The sequence below is a fragment of the Cinclus cinclus genome, chromosome 4 (genome assembly GCF_963662255.1).
Source record: "Cinclus cinclus chromosome 4, bCinCin1.1, whole genome shotgun sequence".
Taxonomy (NCBI): Eukaryota; Metazoa; Chordata; class Aves; order Passeriformes; family Cinclidae; genus Cinclus; species Cinclus cinclus.
Window position 1 is genome coordinate 8,996,854 of NC_085049.1, and position 23,132 is coordinate 9,019,985.

At 37.2% G+C, this 23,132-nt stretch overlaps 1 protein-coding gene across 1 annotated transcript in view; it reads left to right on the forward strand.

Annotated features, from left to right (window-relative positions):
- SRPK2 (SRSF protein kinase 2) overlaps positions 1-23,132 on the forward strand; it is a 130,540-nt gene that overhangs the window by 79,593 nt on the left and 27,815 nt on the right. Inside the window, exons 3-8 of the mRNA XM_062490815.1 lie at positions 6,759-6,910; positions 12,709-12,817; positions 13,381-13,468; positions 13,724-13,811; positions 18,879-18,985; positions 21,312-21,477. Of these exons, the coding sequence (XP_062346799.1) occupies positions 6,759-6,910; positions 12,709-12,817; positions 13,381-13,468; positions 13,724-13,811; positions 18,879-18,985; positions 21,312-21,477 (710 nt within the window). The remainder of the gene's footprint in view (positions 1-6,758; positions 6,911-12,708; positions 12,818-13,380; positions 13,469-13,723; positions 13,812-18,878; positions 18,986-21,311; positions 21,478-23,132) is intronic.

Sequence of the window (23,132 nt, forward strand, 5' to 3'; positions counted from 1 at the left end):
CTAGAAATACAAGGTAAGATGCAAGCTTGTTGAGTATCTATTTATGTATTTTCTTTTGGTGATGCCAGGTGAGTCTGTATTTTTTAATTAACTGCTGACATTTTTTCCTTTGCAAGTCTGTAATTGATGACTTGTCTGGAAGATGTAACTGTGAGAAAAACAGTATTTGAAAAAGAAAACATACCACTTTTGCAAGTCCAGTTTAACTTGGGGCTTTCTGGATAGATTAGGCATCTGGTTTACAGTCTTAAAAACACTTCAACAGAATTGCATTTGTTAGGGAACAAAATTTCATTTGGGACTGACTTGCAGAGCTTGTAACCAGTTACTCCTGGGAACTTGGTGTAACTGTGTCAGAGAGAGGCCCTAAGAGCTGCCTCCTAAAGTTAGCAGACTTTACTGCTTCATCCTAGATGTGATGTGATGTAATGGTAGGGTGCTGCTGGGTCCCCTCAGCTCTGCCCGTGGTGATGTGCTTGTTCTTCCTGTGATGCTGAGCTGGGGCGGTGGCGTGGTAAAACTGCAGTACTTGCTGCGTGAAATGGCATTTATTTATAGTAGCCGTTGTTTTGAATGGAAGAAGGCAGTGTTCCTTGGTATTTCACTTGGACTTCGAGTGTGCATTCAAGCCCAAGGTGGCCTCCAAAAGACTAGTAAGCAAGATGGGAATGAAAAATTAATTCTATGTTGCTATTTGAGGTTACAAAGGCTACCTTGTCTCAGCCTGCTTCCTTCCCGGAGGGATTTTTACTGGTACTTCTCTTAATGTTTGGTGGCTGGCTGGTATCTTTGGGAGGAATGTTAACAGTCCTAGGAGGAGTTCTAATTTTGTTTGATAATGACCAGATGCAGAAACTGCTTCATGCTTGTGACATACCAGCGCTCTCTCTTTCTATGCATACATTTTCTAGAATTGGAAGTTGTAGTACAGTTTTGTATTACAATAAGAACACAAATAGTGCTTTTCATGTATAGCAAAGCTGTCCCTGGAAGCTCACATCAGCAATTTCTTGGAGTTAGTTAAAAACACATCTCCTTATGCTCTGTTTCCTTCTGGATTTGTAGACTTTGTTTCTGAAAACAGTAAGATGACTTCTGGCATAGCTAAAAATAATGATTAAATTACAAATAATTTATCCTAACTATTTAAATTTAAAAATATTCTGAATTATAATACACCTAAAATCTTACTTGAAACATGGAACATCATTTTGTTCCTTGAGTGATAACTTTTGAGATACTTTGATCTTATTTATGTTTTTTGTGTTTTATGTGTGTGAATTTATTTAGAAAGCCTCCATTTAAGGCTGCTTCCGGTTCAAACAGCTCAGCATTAGAAGGCACCTGTCTAATTAAGCTAAATTTGCATTTGAGAAAAAAGAGCAGGCAAGAATTCAGCTCGTAAGCAGACACCATTTGAACAAAGGAGAAAGAGATCCAAATAGCTGAGCCTTTCAGCAATTGATAACAGCTGTAAGAAATTTGTGTATAGAGATTTCAGACTTTTAACTCTACAGAACCTTGACAGCCTTGCCTGGAAGCATAAAAGCTTTTGCTTTCAGGAGCTGGAGAGGAGCATAGCTGGAGCTCCTTCCAGATGGACCCACACTCAGGAGTAGATTTTGTAAACCTCCCATCTCCTAGGAGGCTTACAGTGTAATTCTTCTGATGCTATCCCTCCCCCTTGCTCCTTCTTTTTACCACTTCAAATTGAAATTCCCTATCGAACCTCTGTGGATATGGCAGAATTGTTAGAATATCATTTATTCTGTATTTTATTAGATATATGAAGAAGTCATTTAACCTAACTTTTATTAAATTTTCTGTTAGCAAAAAATGTCTTTGGTCGTGTTCACCTGAAAATCTTAAAGGGAGTTTTGTTTTTCCCTGAGATTGAGATAGTTCTTAGTTTAATCTGACAAATTTCTCTCTCCTTTTTTTTTTTTTTTTTTTACTTGACACAGTCTCTTCCTTCTGAAACGATGCTTTCCTAAAGGTAGGAGAACCAGGTGCAGGTTTTAGCTACTTTCAAGGTAAAACTTCGTTTAGCTAAAAGTAGTCTCACCATGAGTGCAGTACAGTGTTCATAGAGAGGGACTCCTGCTGTTGTACAAGGTTTTCCCCAGATAGCCTTCTTCTACACCAGTCTTGCCTGCAAGACATTCTTAGCCAGTACTTCACATTGAAAACGTATTTTTTATCTAGAATTTCAGATAAAGAGGCCGAAGTCTTGTTTTGGTTTTTAATAATGGAAATAATTCATTTGTTGAGGGAAAGAAAGGAATGCCTGAAGCTGCAGTGGCTGCACAAGGACAGACCCAAGGTGCACCTCCATTCCCTGTTGCCTGGGGAGGAGTGCAGGGTTGTGCCCCAGTGTGCTGGATGCTGTTCACATCCAGCAGGCTGCTGGCCTTCATGTCAGTCAGTTTTTCTTCCATGCGTTTTTTTGAGCCCTGTTTGAACTTAACTAGCTTCTCTTATCCATGGTTTCCCAGGGTAAAATAAGTTCATTTAGTTTTTAACATCATATTGCCTGATTTTTTTAAAATTTTTTTTTTCCAGTTTTTCATCAACTTGGCTCAGTTTGTGTGGGATGAGGGAGTGGACAGCCATTTCCTTCCTATTTGCTTTCTCTGTATCTCTCAAGATTTCGTAGCACTCTGCTGTCTTGTTTTCTTGGCTGAGGAGTTCTAGTGTGTTCAGATACATCACATATGGAAGGCATTTTGTGATTTTAATCACTCTCACTGCTCTTGTTTTACCTTTCCCAGAACAGAAGAATAGCAAATGACCCCACAACATTAACAACACAAAGAATGAACGGAATTTTCTGGATTTCTCATATAATATTCTCAGCCTTTTGAGGTTTGAGCGTTAAGGAGATTGCTTTTACTGTTGGCTCTTACCCAGTGGGAGCATGGAGTAACATGTCCATGAGGGAGAACAGTAAAATTAAGTTGTCAGAAATGTTGTGTTTCATAACAGTGGGCAGTTGATTTTTAGTAAGACGCCATGCAGGGTTTTGACGCATTTTGTTTCAAGTTCACTGTAGAGGAGAAATACTTCAGCTTTTCTTTTGTCTTTCACTAAGTATTCCCTCTAAGAGCAGTTTAAAAATAGGATTTAATTGTATTTTGATTGAATGTTGCTGGAAATTTATTTTTGTCCATGGAAAAGGCAGTAATTAAAATACAAAAAATGCTGGCTAGTGTTTACTAATTTTTTTTAGTATTTCTTTCAATACATTAATAAGGTTTGTCATTGTTGCCTGTGGAGATGGTCAGTTCCCTGCATACCTGCTGACAAAATCCTAAGAGTCTAGAAATGGCATGTTGTCTTCTTCTGTTAATTAAGTGTTTATGCCTGGATGGTGATGAACAATCTAATAGTGGTAGACCACAGAGTACCTAGTGATTACTTCAGAAAAAAAACCAGGATTAATATTTATTTCTGTATGCACATGTTGCCTAATGCACATAATTACATAGCATTTTAGGAGTAAGAAAGACTAATAACTTGAAATAATGGTTGTTGAATGGCTTATGTTGTAGTAGTATTTGATAATGATATTTCTGAAAAGGAAATGGAGATTACGGACATGTTTGTGACTCACAGGTTTCTAAATGGTTAGAGTTTTTAATGTCAACAATGTTTTAAAGTCTACTCAAAGGAAAAAATAATTTACATTTTAGCAGACTATACTGGAAAAAATGAAATCTAAGTTCAAAATCTAATATATGAATAAACCATACATTCATGCCCTAAATCGCAAATGAAGATGTTGAAGCATTCATCATGGCTTATCTTTGCAATTCAATAAAAGGGCTACTGAGAAATAGCAAAAGTGAAATTCTCTCATTGATGTCCTTCCTAACAGTATGAAACTGAATTGGCAGAAGAGTAGGATTGGGGATGCCAGGATGAGTTGCTCAACCTGTAGGCAGAATTTAAGCCGTGAAGTGTTGAAGACTTGACATTTACTTATATCCTAGAAGAGTAAAAGTGAACAAAACCAAAGAACTGTAAGAATCTCTTGCTAAGAATTCTAAACTAGAGGGAAAAATTGATAAAAATGCAGAATTAGCAGTAAGACTGATGTAACTCAGCATGTTTCTTTCCCCCCCATCTTTCTGTACTAATACTTGATTGCTCCAAGATATACAAGCAAAGCTAAATTAACAAAACCAAGATCTTCCTCAGTTTAAAGAAGTGTTTGATTATTTGCAGGCAAAAATCATAAATAACTCCAGAAGGAAATACAGTAATATCTTTCCTTCCTTCTTGGTGTCCACAAGGTACAGTAAGAAAACTCTCCTGAATATAAAGATCAATTGGCATTGAAGACAGGAAAAGTAACCCCTTTCAAACCAAAATAAAATACAATAGTTTGAGAAAGAATCAGAACCAACCCTGTTTTCTTAAGCTATTTCAATGAATTTTTGAACTTACACCATACTGCATTTCCCTATCCTACCCTGGACTTTTCTATACTTGTACCATTTCATGTGACCAAAATAGTAACATGGACACTTGAGGTCAGAACAAAGTAAATGATGGTACCATCCAAAATAAGTGTCCAGGCACTGGTCAGTGTGCCTGTGTTCCTGGCACCCTCCTTTCAGATACATTGATGGAGTGCAGGCTACTTCACTATGCATTCTTTTCCTTGCTTGTAGAATCATTTAGGCTGGAAAAGACTTTTAAGGCCATCAAGTCCAACCATTAGTTTTTAATTTTTAAGTGTTCATATTACTTGATCTGTGTATCCAAAATGGTCCTGTGCCTGGCAGATGAAGTTTCAGGGTTTTTGTAATGTAGGTCCTTTTGTGGTGGTTTGTTGGATTAAAGCTTTCAGATCAGGTGTGGGAGCTGTCAGCTTGCTGGCACCGTGAAACCAGGCTGGTTCATGAAACAAGGAGGGCCAGTAATCCGGGTTGTAGTAATATCAGCTGGTCAGAGAATGTGCTGTACCTTCTATTTGCAGTTTACTTTCCTCTCGGTGTACCAGATAAAGACATCTGTTGGGAGCCAAAAATGAAAGAGGGAGGCAAACAACGTAATTTAAGTAGGAGCACGTGCAAATATATTTATCTACTCTACAAACAGATCCCTTCTTTCTCCTCTGTCTAGTTTAATGTGGTTAAAAATGATGTAAATTAATTTACTTCATTAGATTTCTCATCATAACTTAACTCGTCAATAAATTAGTTCAAAATACACCTTTTAAAATCTGACCATTTATTGACTGAAGAATTTTATTATCTGAAAGGGGTAACAGGCAGATATATTTGGTATGCAGTGCAGCTTGCAGTGATGTCCTTTTAAGCAAAGACTGTTAAGCAGCTGCTGTGCAGGTGGTGAATGCCAGTGGCATTTTTTTCTGACCTGCCATGGTCTCTTTGACACCAAATGCTGTCTGTCTGTCTTTAACAATTGCAGTGTGTAAAAAGAAAAAGGAATTATGAGGAAGATGACTTAGTAGTTGGACTGTTTTTACTCATGTTGAAGGAAGTATTTGGATCTTAATTCTAGATGCTGAAACCTCAACAAATAACAGATTTTTTTTGACATATTATTTCCCTCTTTTTTATGTGAAGGCCGAAATACTGTTAATACAGTGTGTTTTAGTTGTGGTTAATTTGAAGCAGATGTAAGTGTAAGTTACAGCAGCTTTTGATGGCACAAGTGCTTTTAGTTACTTTGCTAATGTATTTAGAAATGATATATTTATTTGTAAGAGGTATGAATACAAAAAAATAACAGCATCAACCTCTTTGGGGAAGGCTTTCTTAATTATATGACAGAGTGGTCAAGGCATCATTATCACTTCAACCTTGGACTTAAGTCTGTTGAAAATACTCAGTTTTGAAATGTGAGTAATTCGTAGTTGTACCAAGTACAGATTTATTTGGAACAGGATATAAAATACATTTCACTTTGGTTGGATTTTTTTAAAAATTTGAGCTGCAAGACAAAAAGGAAACCATTTCTTGCCTGGTGGTATCAGACTTTAGTGATTTTGGTGTGGTGGTTTTTTTTGTTTTTGTTTTTTTTCTTTTTTTTTTTTGCATGAGCATCATGGGCTACCTAAGAAGATGAGGTTATTTCTCTTACTAATAGGGGTTTTCAGTACTTCATATACTGATAGAGCATTCCATAGTGTTGTCAGCAGCTTCAGAGGAGAAGTGCATTAAGATTTGGGTCAGTGTCTCTAGAAGATTGTTTCTTGCTGTGTATTAATGAGATCTTTCCTACTTCAGCTAGCAGGGAGGAGCTTTTGAATAACTTGAAGAATATTTCTTTGAAGAATATTTCTTCTCAGGGAGATGGGTCTTGTTAGACTCATTAAATCGTCAGGAATTTTAAAAGCTTGTCATTGTCTGGTTTATATAAATATACACACATAAACACACACATATACACAAACACCTAAACACGTGCATATATATGTATACATCTAGACATATACACATATACATATATACATACATATAAATATACACACACACGTATATATACACACACACATATATACACACACACACACATATATACATAGATATACATATATACTTTGTGTCTGACTTTGTGTCTGTAGCAAGCTCTTTAGTAGAGACCTGCTCTTGGTTTGAACTAGGGGGATGTGAAAGGTGACGGTGAGAACGTGAGATGCTTCGTGGGTTTTTCATCTCCCCTGAAGGGCTGGGTTACCCCAGTGAGAAGTCTCTTACTGAGTGTGTTTTCTCTCCCATTTCCAGGCCAGAGCCTCAGCAGAAAGCTCCCTCTGCACCCCCACCTCCACCTCCACCCCCACCTCCACCCCTGCCGGAGCCCACCCCGCCTGAGCCCGAGGAGGAGATTTTGGGCTCTGATGATGAGGAGCAGGAGGATCCCGCAGATTACTGCAAAGGTGAGGGCAGCTCTCCAGTGGTGGTGAGGGTAAACACTGCCATGACAGTCTTAAGGTTTTTTAAAGAGCTGATCTTTACTTATGGAACTTACTTATACAGGAATTAGGAACAGCTCTTCATTTTGGGTCCTGATGCATAATTGTCTTCAGCATTAATTTTTCACTTAGCCATAGATCGTTTATACATTTTTTTCAATAAATATGCAAGTACAGCATTCCTGTGTTCTTCCTGATGTCCTCATTATAAGAATAGGGAATAAACTTCCCTTGATTCTTTGTGAGTAAGAGAAACAAAAATACCCAAACCAAGACAAATAACTCTTCTAACATTCAAAAACGTTCTAAAATGTCTTGGTGCCCTTGAGAGCATTACCTAAAGTTACTTTTTACACTGTATCAGTTTATTTTCCCTTCTTCTCTCACTTGCACTAGCCGAAGATGTTACGTTCTTCTTTTCCACATGGTGACTTGCACAGCTCTCAGCATTGACTGAGGCTCTCTACATCTTCATTTTATCTCAATTTCCTTATTTTTTGTGCTGGTTATATTCAGTTTTTAAATATTGTTAAATGCATAAAAGCATGACTGTGGCACAACAGTGTGAATACTTAAGTTTATTTTAATGTCACTGCTGAAGTTGCAAGCCTGTTCCCATTAGGGTAGAATGTATACTGTACTTAGATGAAAAATGATAAATAACAGTTCTGTCAACTCTGGATTACCTGTTGTAGTAGATTTCAAGAATATGAATATACTTATATCAGCATTTTATCACTTCAGATCAATGTTTGTGAATAGTCACAAAGCACTCTATGCACACTGATTATAATATCTGGTATTCTGTATTCCTCATACTAAGAAACATTTCTGTGTCAAATATGGCAATGTCTTATTAATCAGAAGTTTCTGTATAAGCCTGGTGCTATTTTAAGAATTTGCCTTCCCAGCCTGGAAAAGTGTTTTTTATTTACATGTTTAACAATGGAGAGTGACTTTTACATTTTGGTATAAGAAGTTTAATTAATTTATTTAAAATGTATAAGTGACTTACAAAGCCAGTAGTGAAAGCCAAACAATAAACTCACACTAGATGTCAAAGTCTGCAGCACGGAAAAGAAAAACATGTTGCTAAACCATGCTCAAGTATTTTGGTTGGATTTTTAATTATTTGTGTTAAAACACATTTGTTCCATAAGGTAACTCTTTTGGTGTCTTTAACATATTCCATCAGTGAATAAGGGTTTGTTTAAACATCTGTGTACTCGTAAACATCTGTATTTCCTTGAGATTAAGCATTTCAAAGCTCTGGCTTTATTCTTTCCTGAAGTAAGGGCTGCATTTAATTTCAAACAATCTATTGTTGTCTGTTTTCCAATATCCCTTGCAAAATGTCACCATCTGCAGCAGCTAGATCACAAAACAAAAAAAGTAGTCTAAAGTCTAAGTTAAGAGCCTGTTTGAGTTACCTGTCTAATTAGAGCAGGTCAGTAGTGAGATCTGTATACTTTAGAAATAAACTACATGTTACACTAAGAATGCTTGCAGGCTTCCTGAAAAATTAAAGGGAACTTCTGTATGCCTAAAGGTTCTTTTGAATTCTTCTGATCCGGAGGCTTTGAATTTTTGAAAGTATAGTAAGGATGGGTCAAGCTTTGGTTCATTTGGATGTCATGATCATGACTTGTTTCTGTGAGAGCAGTGCTTTTGTTGCTTCAGCAGATGATTTACTTATTTTCTGCCCCTAATTTTCTGTAAGACTGAGCAGTGCATTTCCTTCTTTCAGTCTGCTGATGTGGAACTGAAGGGAAGGTCACTGTAAAGATCTGAATTCCATGACCACATTGAGATTTGTGTATATATTTTATATTCTGTATAGGGAATGAGTAACTTATTTGGTAGAGAACTCTAGAATGGCTTTTAGATACATTTTCCTTTTTTTTTTTTTTTTTTTTTTTGAGAGTTAGTTTTGGGTAGCCTAATCTGTATTTACAGAGTGGAAGATAAAGATTTGGAAATTACTATTTACTACTGGAGTGTCTCTCTTATTCCTGATTTTGTCTTCAAAATGGCAGTCTTCCAGGGTTTTTGTCTGAGGCCCAGAGCATACTTCTTCTCAACCCCAGTGTGAAATTTTACAGGAAGGAAAATTTTGATGATGGGCATATAATTATTTTTTTCAGGAATTCAGCATATGAGCTGTTAGATGTACTTTCTATTGAGTATTTTTGTTACTAATTTTATTTTTAAGAGTATGTTACTGTGTGCTGGGGCTGCATCTTGACCACATTACATGGTGATTAGTAAATAGTCATAGTAGTGTTTTTTAATGAGGAAATTGGATTTTATTAGCACCTGATGTGAAAGAGACTGACTAGCAGCCATCTGTGAAAAGCAGACTAACTTCCATTCCCTGGGGGCTTCCCCCAGAGCCTGTTTAAGTCTGTGACATTACTTCTGTTTGTGTCACTGAATTTGCATAAGATGATTTTCAAATATTTATTTGTTTAAGGAATGGAAATATCAGATGTCCAACTGCGTGATTTTTTGAGGGATACTGTAAAAGCTAGTTTGTCTTTTAAAAGCCTTGAAACCCTTGGTGGATTTTTTTTTTTTTCAAGAGTTGGTTGTGTCATGGATGTAATTGGAATTTTTTGCTTCTCGGATCATCTTCTCTGCCCCTTGGAGATGTCTCCCATTCATCCAGTTCACAAAGGGAATAATTCCCTATACAAACATAGAACGAGCCAGCTACAATTACCAATACATTCAGGAGACATTCTGGAATAATGACCTCATTTTTCTGACCCTCCTTCTTGCATGCATGTAGCTAGCTAGCTGTGAGAGACACTTTTTTTTCTGTGTATGCTGCAGTGAATAGTACTACAGGGTGGGGTTTTTTTTTGGTTAGATTATCAACAGTGTCACTCATAAATTGTATATTTTCGAATGCCAGTATTGTTGTTTCCAAAAGTACATAATTTTTATCAACTTGTTAATTTTGCATAGATGTTTTCTTGTTACTGGTACTTAGGAATAATTTTGGTATCGTGGAGAACTTAAATGGTTGCATTCATTATAGGATGCCACCAGTTTTTAAAATGCACTTAACTAATTGGGTTGTTACCTGGTTGTCCACAATCTGTAAATGCATATGTTGCTGGTATGAATAATCAGAGAGTAGTATGTACAAGAATGATAACAGATTATTTCTAAAACTGTTCCTGTTGTGACTTGGGACAGTGGAAAGTATCTTGTGAAATATATGTACTCATATGCTATATGTGCTACCACTTTTGTCACATATGCTGGTGTATTGCTATAATTAGTTATGACAGTGGTGTAGGGATCAAAACAACATGATCTTTAGAAACATAATATTGTTATGCTTCCAACCCATAGAGTTCACTAAAATAACTTATTGAGCCCAAGTTTATTAACTTTGGTGTCTTTGTCTGATTTCCTCTCTAAGCTGTTTTTCTTTTCTGTCTGTGATGGGAATAAGTTATCACAAGTTTTTTATTATTTTTGACCCTTTGAAGCACAAATACACCAAAAGCTATTTGGAGAGTGAGACTTAAAAGGCACTTGTTTGCCTAAACTATTCCTAGAAACATATTTTTATCTGTGGTGGTGTATTATGTGGAAGTCTCATATAAAGTCTCATATAAATTGTGCAGGTGATCAGATTTGATTCACTTCACAAATGCAAACCTTTTCAGTAATGAAAAGGTATAATTCCTGTATGTTCTGTTAACTTCCTTCTTCCATCTGTGACTTCATCATCCTACATAGAACTTTGTGGGGAAAAAAATTACCAAGTAATTATATTTTTGTTTTAAACCAGTCAATAGCTGTCTTAAATAATGGTTATATTTTTTCAGATTGTTAAATGTCTCCATCAGCTGTTACTGGAAGGATGCTTAAATAGACAAAATCAAATTTAGTTTTGTTTTTAATTTTTGTATCAGTATTGATTCATGTATTTGTGTTTATTCAGCAAAATTTCTGTAATAATGAAGCTGCAATAGACTTGGGCTTCATATGTGGCTGATCCTGTTTCTGTTTGCAGATGGACAGAATAATAAGTCAACCTTTACTCTCAGTAAGTCCATGTCTCCCCTTCTCTACTGGAGAATAAGTCTGGTCAGGTGTTCCAAAAGTGATCTGGTTTTTGATTTGGAAACAAGGAGTTCCTGCTTGGCAGTGTGGGCATCCTTACTGAGGTTGGCATGACTCAGCAGTGGAAATGAAAATACAATTTTCCTTTGCTGGGTGAGTTGTCCTGGCAGCTTTCATGAACATTTCCTTGCCAGTGATGGAAGGGCTGGTGAGGTCTTCCCCAAGGGAAGGGTCAGCTTTTGAATGAAGCTGTGTCTGCTATTTGCTAAGCTTGCAGTTACACCTCAGCACACATATATCAAAACTGAGTGTGTTTTAGAGTCTGTTAGACACACCATGATCTAACACAATGCATCATTTAAGCTTTATCTTTTCCTGAGTATGTAATAGTTAACAGTTCTGTAGCACAGTTGTGTTAAGTTTAATCTGCTCTGGTAGCATATGAGAGTTCATAGAACTGCTGAACTTCTGTTAAGGCAGAAAATATTATTAGCAAAAAAAGAATATAAATATATCCAGATTTGACATCACTGTTCCCACAGATAAAAGGATAGAGGGGAGAATTTTCTGTTTTAAATCCAAGGAATTAAGTTATAAATTCACATTGTTGTCTTAACCAGTTCTAACAAGATTTTCAGGGGATTCAAAACAGTTGCAGAAACTTCGAGAAAGTGGTCTGAGGTTTTCCTGATTCTAAATGGATTAGTCAATAACTGAGGATCCTGCCAAAGGACAATTGGGCATGACATAGTGAAGGACCAGAAAGAGACAAAGAAGTGGTTCCTGGAAAGCTGCCCTGAGTCTGCTGCTGGTGATGTCCTGGAGGGTTGCATGGTGCATCTTTATTACTGGTCTGCAATTCAGGCAAAATTATGGATACTCTTGTTGGTGTGTTAAGGTCTGAATAAAAATCTTGTGTGTTCGTTGCCTTTCCTGTGTTTAACTTAGGAGTAAGAATGTCTCCCAAAATACAAAGGAAATAAAAAGCTTCATTAGACCTCCTGGAAGCCTGAGCTCCAGCTTGCTCTGTCCTCATGGGGTTGTGGAGAACCTGTAGAGTGGTTTGAATTTGGGCTGCAGACTTCAGTAATGAAACAGCAGTTCAGACAAAGCCTGCTTTCTCTTCTTCCTCCTCGTTGCAAAACCCGCAGATGTCAGAAAAATGTATTTGCTGCTGTGGATCAGAAGCCAAGTAGAAGAGCATCAGTGAAGTCTGCATTGTTCTTAACATTTTCTCAGGAAGTATTTTATTGCTGCTTTTATTACTCGAAAGCAAATGGGAATTAAAACAATCTCTGTTGAGATTCTGCAATCATCCAAAATATGTTGACTGGAGAGGCTTCAAATATGATAAGGAAATAATGTAGATCTTTTTTATGTACTGTCTGTGAAGTGGAAGATAAGCCCGAGGAAATAGGGAGCAGATGGTAATATTACCATAAATAAAAGCCATAAGAGAGAATGATGAATAAACTCTACAGTGGTTACAGGACATGAGTTTTTTCCCTCCAGGCCAAGCAAAGCAGAATTTTTACCATTAAGGTTTTCTTCATATTTCCTATTTATAGTACAGGACAATTTGAAGTGGAAAATCTATACTACGGGAGAATTACTTGGAAACCTGGGAATTGTTGCTTATTTTCTAAATCTTCTTCTTTCTGCTCATTTTTTCATCAAAGGAGGCTATCATCCAGTGAAAATTGGTGATCTTTTCAATGGCCGGTATCATGTTATTAGAAAGTTAGGATGGGGACACTTCTCTACAGTCTGGCTATGCTGGGATATGCAGTAAGAAAACTTAATTTTTTTCATATACTTACATTTGTTTTCTTAGTATGTTACTTTATTTTGTTTGCAGTAACTTTTGTTTTATGTGCATGATAAAGTTAAGTAAGCGTTTACTATAATTTCGTGCAGAAAAGATGCCTACAGTCTTATTTTGCTTTTGATTAATGGTGTAGTTTATGAAAGCGCTCAGAAATAAATTTAATTCTATTTTCTTTGACAAATCAGCTTTGCTTATTGAATTTGCATGTTGTCTTGAGCATGCAAGAATAAGCTTGTATTATAATTTCTTCTGAATCTTTATTGAAAAAATATAATTACCTTCATTACATGATAAAATGTATAGGCAGATTCCTCATTTAGAGACAGTAGCATGAAGGAGACTAAATACTCAATAAGTTACACTGTTAACAGAGTACTGTTAAAAGTTCTTGTTAAGTGTGATTTCACCATTTTCTGTACAAATGCATTAGACTGTGAAGTATTGTGTTTAAAATTTCCCAACCTTCAAAGTATGTTTGTTTTATCTCGGTGTGTATGTTGAAAATGTTTATCTTCTTTTCAAGGGGAAAAAGGTTTGTTGCAATGAAAGTTGTAAAAAGTGCCCAGCATTATACAGAGACAGCCTTGGATGAAATAAAGTTGCTCAAATGTGTAAGTATCACTATTGCAGTACAGTGTTCAGTAACAATAATAACAGTACCAGTGAATTTAAAAAAAACACAGAGAATTGATTTTAGACTCGTGGGGGTTTTTTTACATATTGTCTTCTAAACGTCTAGTTTATTATGAGTTAACATGTTTTCTGAAGCTCCAATATACTGCAGATTGTGTGGAAATCTAACTAATTAGGTTTTTTAAGTGATTTTTTTTTTTTCTAAAATGTCAGTGTGTGCATTCTTGGTTTAGGTTCGTGAAAGTGACCCTAATGATCCCAACAAGGATATGGTTGTACAGCTAATTGATGACTTCAAAATTTCTGGAATGAATGGAATTCGTATCCTTTTGAGAACATGGCATTCTCATTAAAACTCTTCTACTGAATTAAGTAAACATTTAGTTCTGGATTTTTTTTCTAGTTAATCTTACTTTAAATATGCAAAGTAGAAACACCAAAATGTATGTAGATGCAGAGAGAAGTGCATTGTGTAAGGCACTCTCTGGAGTGAAAGTAACTTAGCTTTCCTAAACACAATGCAAAATTTAACAAGAAATATTATGTATCCTGTCATGCTCTGGAAGAACTAGAGATAGATTATTTAAAAAAATAGTTTACTGAAAGCATTCGTAATAATTAAAGCTTACAAGAAATATTTTTTTTTTCTAGACTGGTAAAGAAGAATTATCAGTGTCATGAAAAAGCTGGTTTCTGTTTTCCTGTGAGGAGTGTGAGAGGTTATGGAGATGCTTCTCTTCATGTAATTATCTTTTGGCCAGGTGTTGACCTTGTTTTTGGCAAAGTCTGTAAATCTTTTGTCTTTGAAAGCTTCCTTTAAAAAAACAAAAGAGGGGTGGTGGAAAAAGAGAGAGATAAAGTAAAACATAACCGGCTCATTCTCACTGTTAATTGTGGGTCTGTGAATATATTTGATTTTAGAGTCGAGCTAAACTGAGTTCTCCTTGCTAATTATATTAGGTATTTCAGCAGCTTATTATATTACTGTGCTTTCATTTACTGTTACAGCTGGACTTGTGGGTGCACCCATTGCATTTTGGAGCCCAGTAACAGACCTCATTGTTCATGGCTCATATTGCCAGAGAGACAGTTCCTGCTCTAGAGAGCCTAATTATACATTGATTTTGGTCATGTGCCTCCAACCTTCAGCAGATCAGATTAAGGCAGCTTTCACCAACTCCCATCTTTTAGGAGAGGAATGTAGAAAGTGGCTGTCAGTAAATGTGAATGCTCAGTAGAAAGCACCCTTCCAGTCAGGAGCGTGCAAACATTTTTCATCCCCTTCATCTCTCTCTTGACATTAGTTACAGAGCCTTTGGCTACATGGTGAGAATGAGTGTGAGGTCAGGTGTTCTTAGTAACACATGGGTGTCTAATCTCCTTTGCCCATTTTTATTTGTTTTCATCTGGCAGTAGTACAGTTGAAGAATAATTATTCTTAAAAACCAAAAATTTTGATTTACTGTTGTGTTGTAAAACACAAATATGAAATAAGGAGTACGAGAGTGCATTCATACCTATATATAGAAATACCTGTTTATCAGAATAATTTCCCAATAATGTTCTTAAATTCTTGCTAAGATACACATGCATTTATACAACTGTATTAAAGGTGAGGACTTTCTAGGTGTGAGAAGTAAATTTTGTTAGTGATAATACTTTGAAAACATATCCAAACTTACATGTTTTTGCAATATAGCACTTACACTGAGGTAGCAAAAATAGACCACGTGCTAGAAAAATAAGGGGTCAGGTAACTTTGTATTGGCAAATTAAAACTGGACAGCTGATGTTGATTTATTCTATTTCAGTTTTGCCTTTGTGTTGAAAACTGGCAGTACAGAAATTTTTATGTAGAAGGCGAATGTTCCCTGCCTTACTGAAAAGTACATTTTCCAGAAAAGTACCAATATACAGGATGGGCTGATACTGGACTCACATTAAAATTGCATCTGGAAGTCTGTCAAAGTCCTGACTGCCAGCAAAAATATGATACCGAGTACCTTATGCTTTGAGTTTTCCTGAGAACAGCTTGTGCATCCTGAGTTATTTGAGCAGCGGTTGGTTGCATTGATTATTTCATCAGCTGCTTTTTCAGTTCTAGGGAAAATAATTTTTGGTGTAGGTTCTCTTAGGATGGTGCAGGTAATTGATTTTAATGTTTTGGTGGTTTTTAAAATGCTGCATTGTTGCTACATTGGTGTCACTGAGTTGCACATGTTGAGAGAAATAGTGTAATTTGAGGTTTTTTTCCATGCTCTGCTGTTTCCAGCTTCCTTTGGGCAAGTCACTAAATACCTGTTGCTTGACTATAAAATAAAACAACATGTACTTCATAGAGGCTTGATTATTTGTTATGAAATGCATTTAAAAGATAAGACAGAAGAGAGGTGGGTGAATCCTTTGGATGGCTAATAGCACAAAATGTCATGGATCTCCCAAACAGGGAAAATTGTCAAGAGCCGTGTAGAACAGACCTGGGAATGTGCAGAGCCATTGGCCTGCTGTATGTGACTGCAAACTGTAGTCTTTCTCCTAGGAGCTGTAGTAAGTGTTTACATACAGAGGAGTTTTAGTAATGTGTTATGCTGCACTAGGCTGATAATTTTTTAGCCAATTGTATATTTTGCAAAGATATGCAATTATGACTTTTTCATGAAATAACAGAATTCATGATCTTGGGCACCTTGGTGTTTTCAGTAAGTGTAATTTATGTTTGTTTGCAGTGGACATTTATTAGAGCCATAATAAATGTTCATTTCAGTGCAGCATTTTTTAAATGAAAGAGTCAGATAATCCCATGATGGAACAAGTGTTTTGAGAGACAAATGGAAAAAAAAAAAAATCAGACATTATAATGATTGTAATAAATGTATCTCCAAAGAATATAGAGTGTTAATTAAATGTCATAGCACCTAAATGCTGCCAATCCAAAAGCAACAGAGATACATCCTAAAGTATTCTGTGCTGGTACTAGAGCTGAACTAGCCTTCAGCTTTTGTCATATTTCTAAGTGCTTGAGTAATGTGTATTTGTCAATAGACACAGGTGGGATTTGAGTCAAGAAAGAGCAGCTCTCAGTACTTAAACCTGTCAGCTGATTAATGTTACATTTACTCTCACTTCTGCTCCTGTAAGGCATCCCCTGTGCTGCTTTGAAGAGCATTTCACAAGAAGCATGTCTGCTAGGTGGGCTTCAGGGTTTTTTTTTTTTTTTTTTGCTGCAGGACCTTTTAAACCTTCTTACCTGACTGGCTCTGTAGGAGGATCCTGAGACTTACAAGGCTGCTTTCCTAATAGTTCATGCCAAGCTTTTCCCAAACTCTTTGTTCTGGACAGTCTGGCTTAAGGTTAATGTTTTTCAGATCAGGATAGTAAATCAGACAGCAGACATTTTTGCATACCTACTTCCAACACTGAGCCTGCTCTGTATCTTCTCTCCATTCCAGTTGTCTATCCAGTATGGAGTGTCCCTTGAGTTTGTCCAAGTCCTCCCAGCAAAATGTTGCAATCTCTTTTTTCAGGTGGACATTGCTTTCTGGTGACCTTCCTTCTTGATGCCTGCCTCTGCCGTTCCTCTTACATCTTCCTTCTTGGTGCTTTCCCTTTGCCTCTCAGCTGTTTACTTCCCTACATCCCTTTCTCTTCTGGTTGCTGGCAAGGCTTAACATTTCTGTAAGTGCAAGGAATGTCATGAATGTGCATTGGAGAGTCTGCAGCAGCAGTGGTCTGAAGGACTGTGGGCGGGTGTCCTATATTTAATTTCTGAATGTTGCAGCGTCCTGCCTTTTTGCAATCTGTGCTGCTGTAGCTTTGCAGCTTGACTGTGTGGGCTCAGTTAGTGAGCCCTGCAGAGCTCTTGGCTTTTCCTCATCCTTTATGATGGCTGTGTGCTCTACTATTGACTTGTGTTCACTGTGGGGTAAAGTAATCAAGACTGTTTCCTCTTCTGAATGGAACAGAGTTCTGAGTACACCCAGTTGATGTGAGTGGGAAATGAATATTCAGTGGCCTCTCTAATACAGGAATTCAGAAATGTGAAAGGAGATAAACAGTTGGCAGCAGTTGTGTTACAGTTCTTCCCTGTGTGCTTTGACCTGTCTTGAGACCTTTTGCTGTTGGTGTAACTTCAATGTATATGGAGGATGCAGATGTTACAGCTTGAGTTACCTTGATGTATATAGGTAGGTACTTGAGAAGAATGTGTGTGATAAACTGACAGACAAGGTAAGTCTCATTTTGACACGAGGCAGTGACTCTTGAGATCACTGCCAAGACTGTAGTTAATGAATCTTAGAGAAGTAAGGCAAGATTTCTAACAGTGTAAAAGTGGTCATCTATATGAGTGGTCTCTGACATAGTCTAATTTATTGAGATTTTCCTGCAGTATCCATAAATTAATTTTAGGTTATTTGTATTGCATTATTCTTTGCAAGATTATAGTATCATGTAGGTAAGATTTTAACATCCTTTCTGATTTCCAGGTACATTAAGGTCATTCCCAGCTCATGTTTGAGGATTAATTTGGTATAGTCTAATTGTATAATTTCTTGCCAGAGTGTTGTGGATGGTAAAACTTTATATTAGCTTCAATATCTGAAGATATTCTCCATAGAAAGGTAACCTACTCAGGCATGTAGGTATAGAATCTCTTAACTTAGAAAGCCCTTGAAGCAGAAATCACAAGAAGTTCCTACATCATATTTTTTTCCTCATAATCTCCCCTGAGAATCGACTGTTTGCCTCTGTCAGGGGCCAACAGTAAATGCTGTGTTAAATTAAACATTTTGGCATTGTATTTTTTGCATGTTGCTTCTGAGTTCCGCATTTCTTTTGTTTGAGAGTTCTTTGGTGTTTGCCATAATTCTCTGCAGTTAAAACTGCAGGTTTTAAGAGATCCATTCTCATACTGTGTTAGTATTTGTTGTCAAGTGATTCTATTGAGCTTAATTAAAATATGGTTATTATGGTTCATTTTCTAAAACACAATTGCTACTTTTAATGCCCTCTATTAATATAATTTAGAATTCATTAAAAACTAGAGATCATAGGCCAAATCAGTACTTTTAACTGTCTCAGAGAAAAGAAAATTGAGTTAGTTACATTTTACAATTACTTTCTTAAGTTTTCACCCTAATGCTGCTGTTAACATGTAGAAGTAATGAACAAGATTTGTGCAATTAAAATGTTTTATTTTAATTTGTTCTACAGTTGGGCCCTGGTTCTGTATGGGTTTGTATATAATTGAAATGAGGTACTAAAGCATTTTAGGGGAGCCATTTTCCCTCTAAAAAGGGGGTGATGACTTCTTTAGCCAGATCACAAGCAAACATTTATGATGATCTCATGAAATAGTTTATTTGGAAGTTATCCTTAATTAAATTACAGATGTCTGCATGGTCTTTGAAGTACTCGGACATCATCTTCTAAAATGGATCATCAAGTCCAATTATCAAGGCCTTCCTATCCGTTGTGTAAAAAGCATAATTCGACAGGTAAGTTTTGTTAATATTTTAATTAGGTTTTTTCCACAATTGTTAACAGTTTGAAGGTTAGAATTACGATATCTGAACTGAAGTTTTACTGCTGTCTAAGATAATTTTATGTTAATCTCTGTGGGGTTTGCAAGAGCATCTTAATGGGTAGCCTGCACTTCTGCATACAGGGGTTTTTGGGGTATTTGCATTGTGTTTTTTAATCGAGGTTTCCATGTTAAAGGAACTTTCTAAGATGCTTTAGAGAATAAAAAGTTGAAGCAGTGAGTCTTCTTCATAAATGTAACTAGAAGATACTCATATTAAATTGCAGTTTTGGTTGGCATGTCGTGCTTCTAAATGGATATAAATGATCTGGAAAATAAATTATTGTAACCGTGGAAAATATTAATACCATGATGATGATGATAGTGATGAACAAAAATGGTATCTCTGAAAAATGAAAATAACGTGTTCTTTAAAGAAATTGTCTGTATTTAGTTTTTGTAGAGTCAGAGTGTTAGCAAGTTGAAACACTGCAGAACATTTCATTGAGATGTGTTCTTTCAAAATATGTTCTTTTGCTAATCTGTGAAAATCAAGTTGCTGAGAGGTGATTTTAAGGAGGAAGTGCTTAAGCAAGGAGAAGGCATATATGTAATACATCATAGAGTAATTCAGGGTGGAAAAGACCTAAAAGAGCATCAATTCCAACCATTAACCCACTGTCAAGTCCACTAAACCATAACTGTCACATCTGTACTTCTTTTAAATACCTCCAGTGGTGGCGATGCCAACACTTGGCTGGGCAGCCTGTTGCCTTAGCAGCCTTACCAGCCCTTCAGTGAAGAATTTTTTCCTGATACCCAATCTAAACCTCCTTTGGTGCATCTTGAAGAGACTTGCTCTGGTTACTGTGGAGAACAAAGTGACCCCTACCTGGCTACAGCCTCTTCTCAGGCACTCGCAGAGTGAAGTCCCCCCTCAGCCTCCTTTTTTCTACAAACACCCCCACCTCCCTGCCTTAGACTTGCACTCCAGACCCTTTCCCAGCTCTGTTGCCCTTCCCTGGGCACATTGCAGCACCTCCATGCTTTGTCTTAGTGAAGGGCACAAAACTGAACATAGGATGTAACATGTGTCCTCGTCAGTGCCGAGTACACAGGAACAGTCAGTGCCTTGGCCCTGCTGGCCACATTGCTGCTGATACTGCCAAGATGCCATTGGCCTTCCTGGCCAGCCAGGCACACACAGGCTCCCGTTCAGCCACTGCCAACCAGCATCCCAGGTCCTTTTCCCTGGGCCACTTTCCAGCCACTCTGACCCAACCTGTGGCACTGTCTGGGGTTTTTGTGACCCAAGGGCAGGACTCAGCACTTGGCCTTGTTGAACCTCACATAATTGGCCCCAGGTCATCATCCAGTGTGTCCAGATCCCTCTGCAGAGTCTTCCTGCCCTCCAGCAAATCAACACTCCCACCCAGCTTGGTCCTGTCTGCAGGCTTTGAGTGGGTGCACTTGGTTCCCTTGTCGTGGTCATTGATAAAGATATTAAACAGGGCTGGCCCCAGTATTGAGCCCTGGAGAGCACCACTGGTCACGGCTGCCAGTTGTGGATGTAACTCCATTCCTCACCAAGCTTTTGCATGTGGTGTCCACTCAGGTTTTTACCCAGCAAACAGTGCATCCATCCAGTTCTGCATTTTGGGAGGTAGTTGGAAGTGAGTTGGATAAAGGCTCTGAGCAGGCTGGTCTGATTGTGAGGTTACATATAAATTTGAAGGTGGTATGACTTAGATGAAGGTTTGAATCACACAGTCTTCCAACCTGAATTGCTTTTTGAATGTAGACAGAGGTAATTCAAACACTTCATACCTGAGAAAAGAGGAGAAGCTTAGTACTGGAAGATTATAAAGCTTTTGTTTTTGTGAGACTGGAATTAGCTGTTTGGACTCGTGAGAATGGCATTGTTTGGTAAGGCTTTCAGATTGCTTATTAAAGACAGTGTAGATCTTTCTTCTTTTTCTGCTTGGACAAAACATGTGCTACACATGTTTTAAAAACTGATATCTGAAAAGTGAATATGAAGCAGTTCAGTCACTGCACTGGTGTTACTGTGCATCAAACAGTTTTGCTTCATAAGCTTCTGTAATTCCATGCTGCAGTAGAAAATCAATGTCTTTATGCTACTATATTACTTGGTAATATTTTCTTTCCAATTTTTGGGTACTTCTGAGCGTTGAGATAAAATCAGGCTTATTTTAAAATGCAGCTGAAGATTGAGTTTCTTAATAAATTCAATTGCAGTTTCAAGCAGATTTTTTGAAAAAAATCCCTTTTTTAATTAGGTACTTCAGGGTCTAGATTACCTGCACAGCAAGTGCAAGATCATCCATACAGACATAAAGCCAGAGAACATTTTGATGTGCGTGGATGATGCCTACGTGCGCAGGATGGCTGCTGAAGCTACCGAGTGGCAGAAGGCTGGTGCTCCTCCCCCGTCTGGATCAGCAGGTATGAACAGGATATTGAACTGCACTGTGGTAAACCATCATCAGTATATCATTGGATGTTAATTAATATTAAATGGAAATTTAACAATTTTAAATTTTTAAAGGATCGCACGTGAAAAACGCATGTGTGTTTAATTCTTAATTCCTCCTCTGGAAACTGTCAGTAATGATTTCCTACTGGTTTTGCACGTTCAGGTTTTCGGGGTCACCAGATACAGAAAAAGATTTATTGGTATAAACTTACTCCCCCTCCCATCCCACAAGCTTTAATGCCTGGGTTTTAGTCACACTGGAAGCTTGCATCTCTAATATTGACAACAATTAATAATCTTATCTAAATTATATGTAGTTCTGTTGGAATTTCATCAGCATCCTTGTGAAATCATCTGCGTTTTTGTCTGTTCTAGAATACTCTTAAGATGCAATAAAAAGTTTTACGTTTATAGCTTTTCACCCTTAAAAATGGAATTTATTATACCTAACTGAACTTGTGATAAGCCCATTTTCCTAGGGGTATAAAATGTTTTGTGTTAAGCTTGCCAAGAGTTTAGATAGGAACTGTACCTTATGTTTAGCTAGGAGAAGCCAAAGTAAAGAAGTTCACAGCAATAAGTGAAGACAAACAAGGAGGAAGTGTGGCTTTTTTAGTGATTTTCTTTTTAGTACTATGCACTGTATATTTTTAGTACCATGGTTGGTACTAATTTGCCAATTATGCACATCAGCTACAGGCAGTGGAGAAGTAATTCCCTTCGTACTATTATCAGAGAATACATCACAAATTAAAATTGGTGAGGTATGCTAAAAACACTCTCTGTATCAGGAGCAAATACAGTGGTCAGAATCCATTTCACAGCTTTATATATTTTTAGATGAAAAATGGTATAAATAGTGAATATATTATATTGAATTTGACATCATGTGTAATCACATAGCTACAGATTTTATATTACTTGTGTGGGAAATAACTTCATTTTGTTCATGCAGCTTTTATATTGCTTCCTGACATTAAAAAAGTATTATTTAAAGGAATGGCATTCTTATCACACTTCGTTCTTGGCAAATTGTAATTAAATATATGGCTTTCCACACAGGAGCTGAAGATGTGTTTTCTTTACAGCATTGCAAGACTAGGTTGTGTATAATTTCCCTTTTTATAGAAGTGGTAGTGCTCAGGTTTAAGAATCCTTTTGAAAACCTTACCCTTTCCAGGGGTATTCGAGCAGGTTTTTCCCTGAGTTTAGCAGCAGGATCTGAACCTATACAACACCTCTGTGTTCTATTTGGCATTCCTTAATTGCCACGGGCCTGTGTGTCTGAAATTTGGGAGAGGTTCTCTCACGTGCAGTTCCTCTTGCTCACTTTCACTTTGTCTGTGTGTCCCATCTTTGGTTATTTCTGCTGGTTTGATCCCGGGGGCAGGTTTTATGTGGCTCTGTGTGTGTGGCAGTCAGCACTGCAGTCTCACCACAGCCACTCACTGCTGGCATCCTGCTCAGAGCTGCTCGGAAGAGGCCCATGCTGGAGCTGCTTTTTCTGTGATATGGTGTGATCTTTGCCTTAGGCACTTCTTCATGCCTCCAGCCCTGGCAATCAAACTGCCTTGTTTCAGAATAAAAAACATGAGTATTTGGCTTTTCTGTTGGGTACGACACA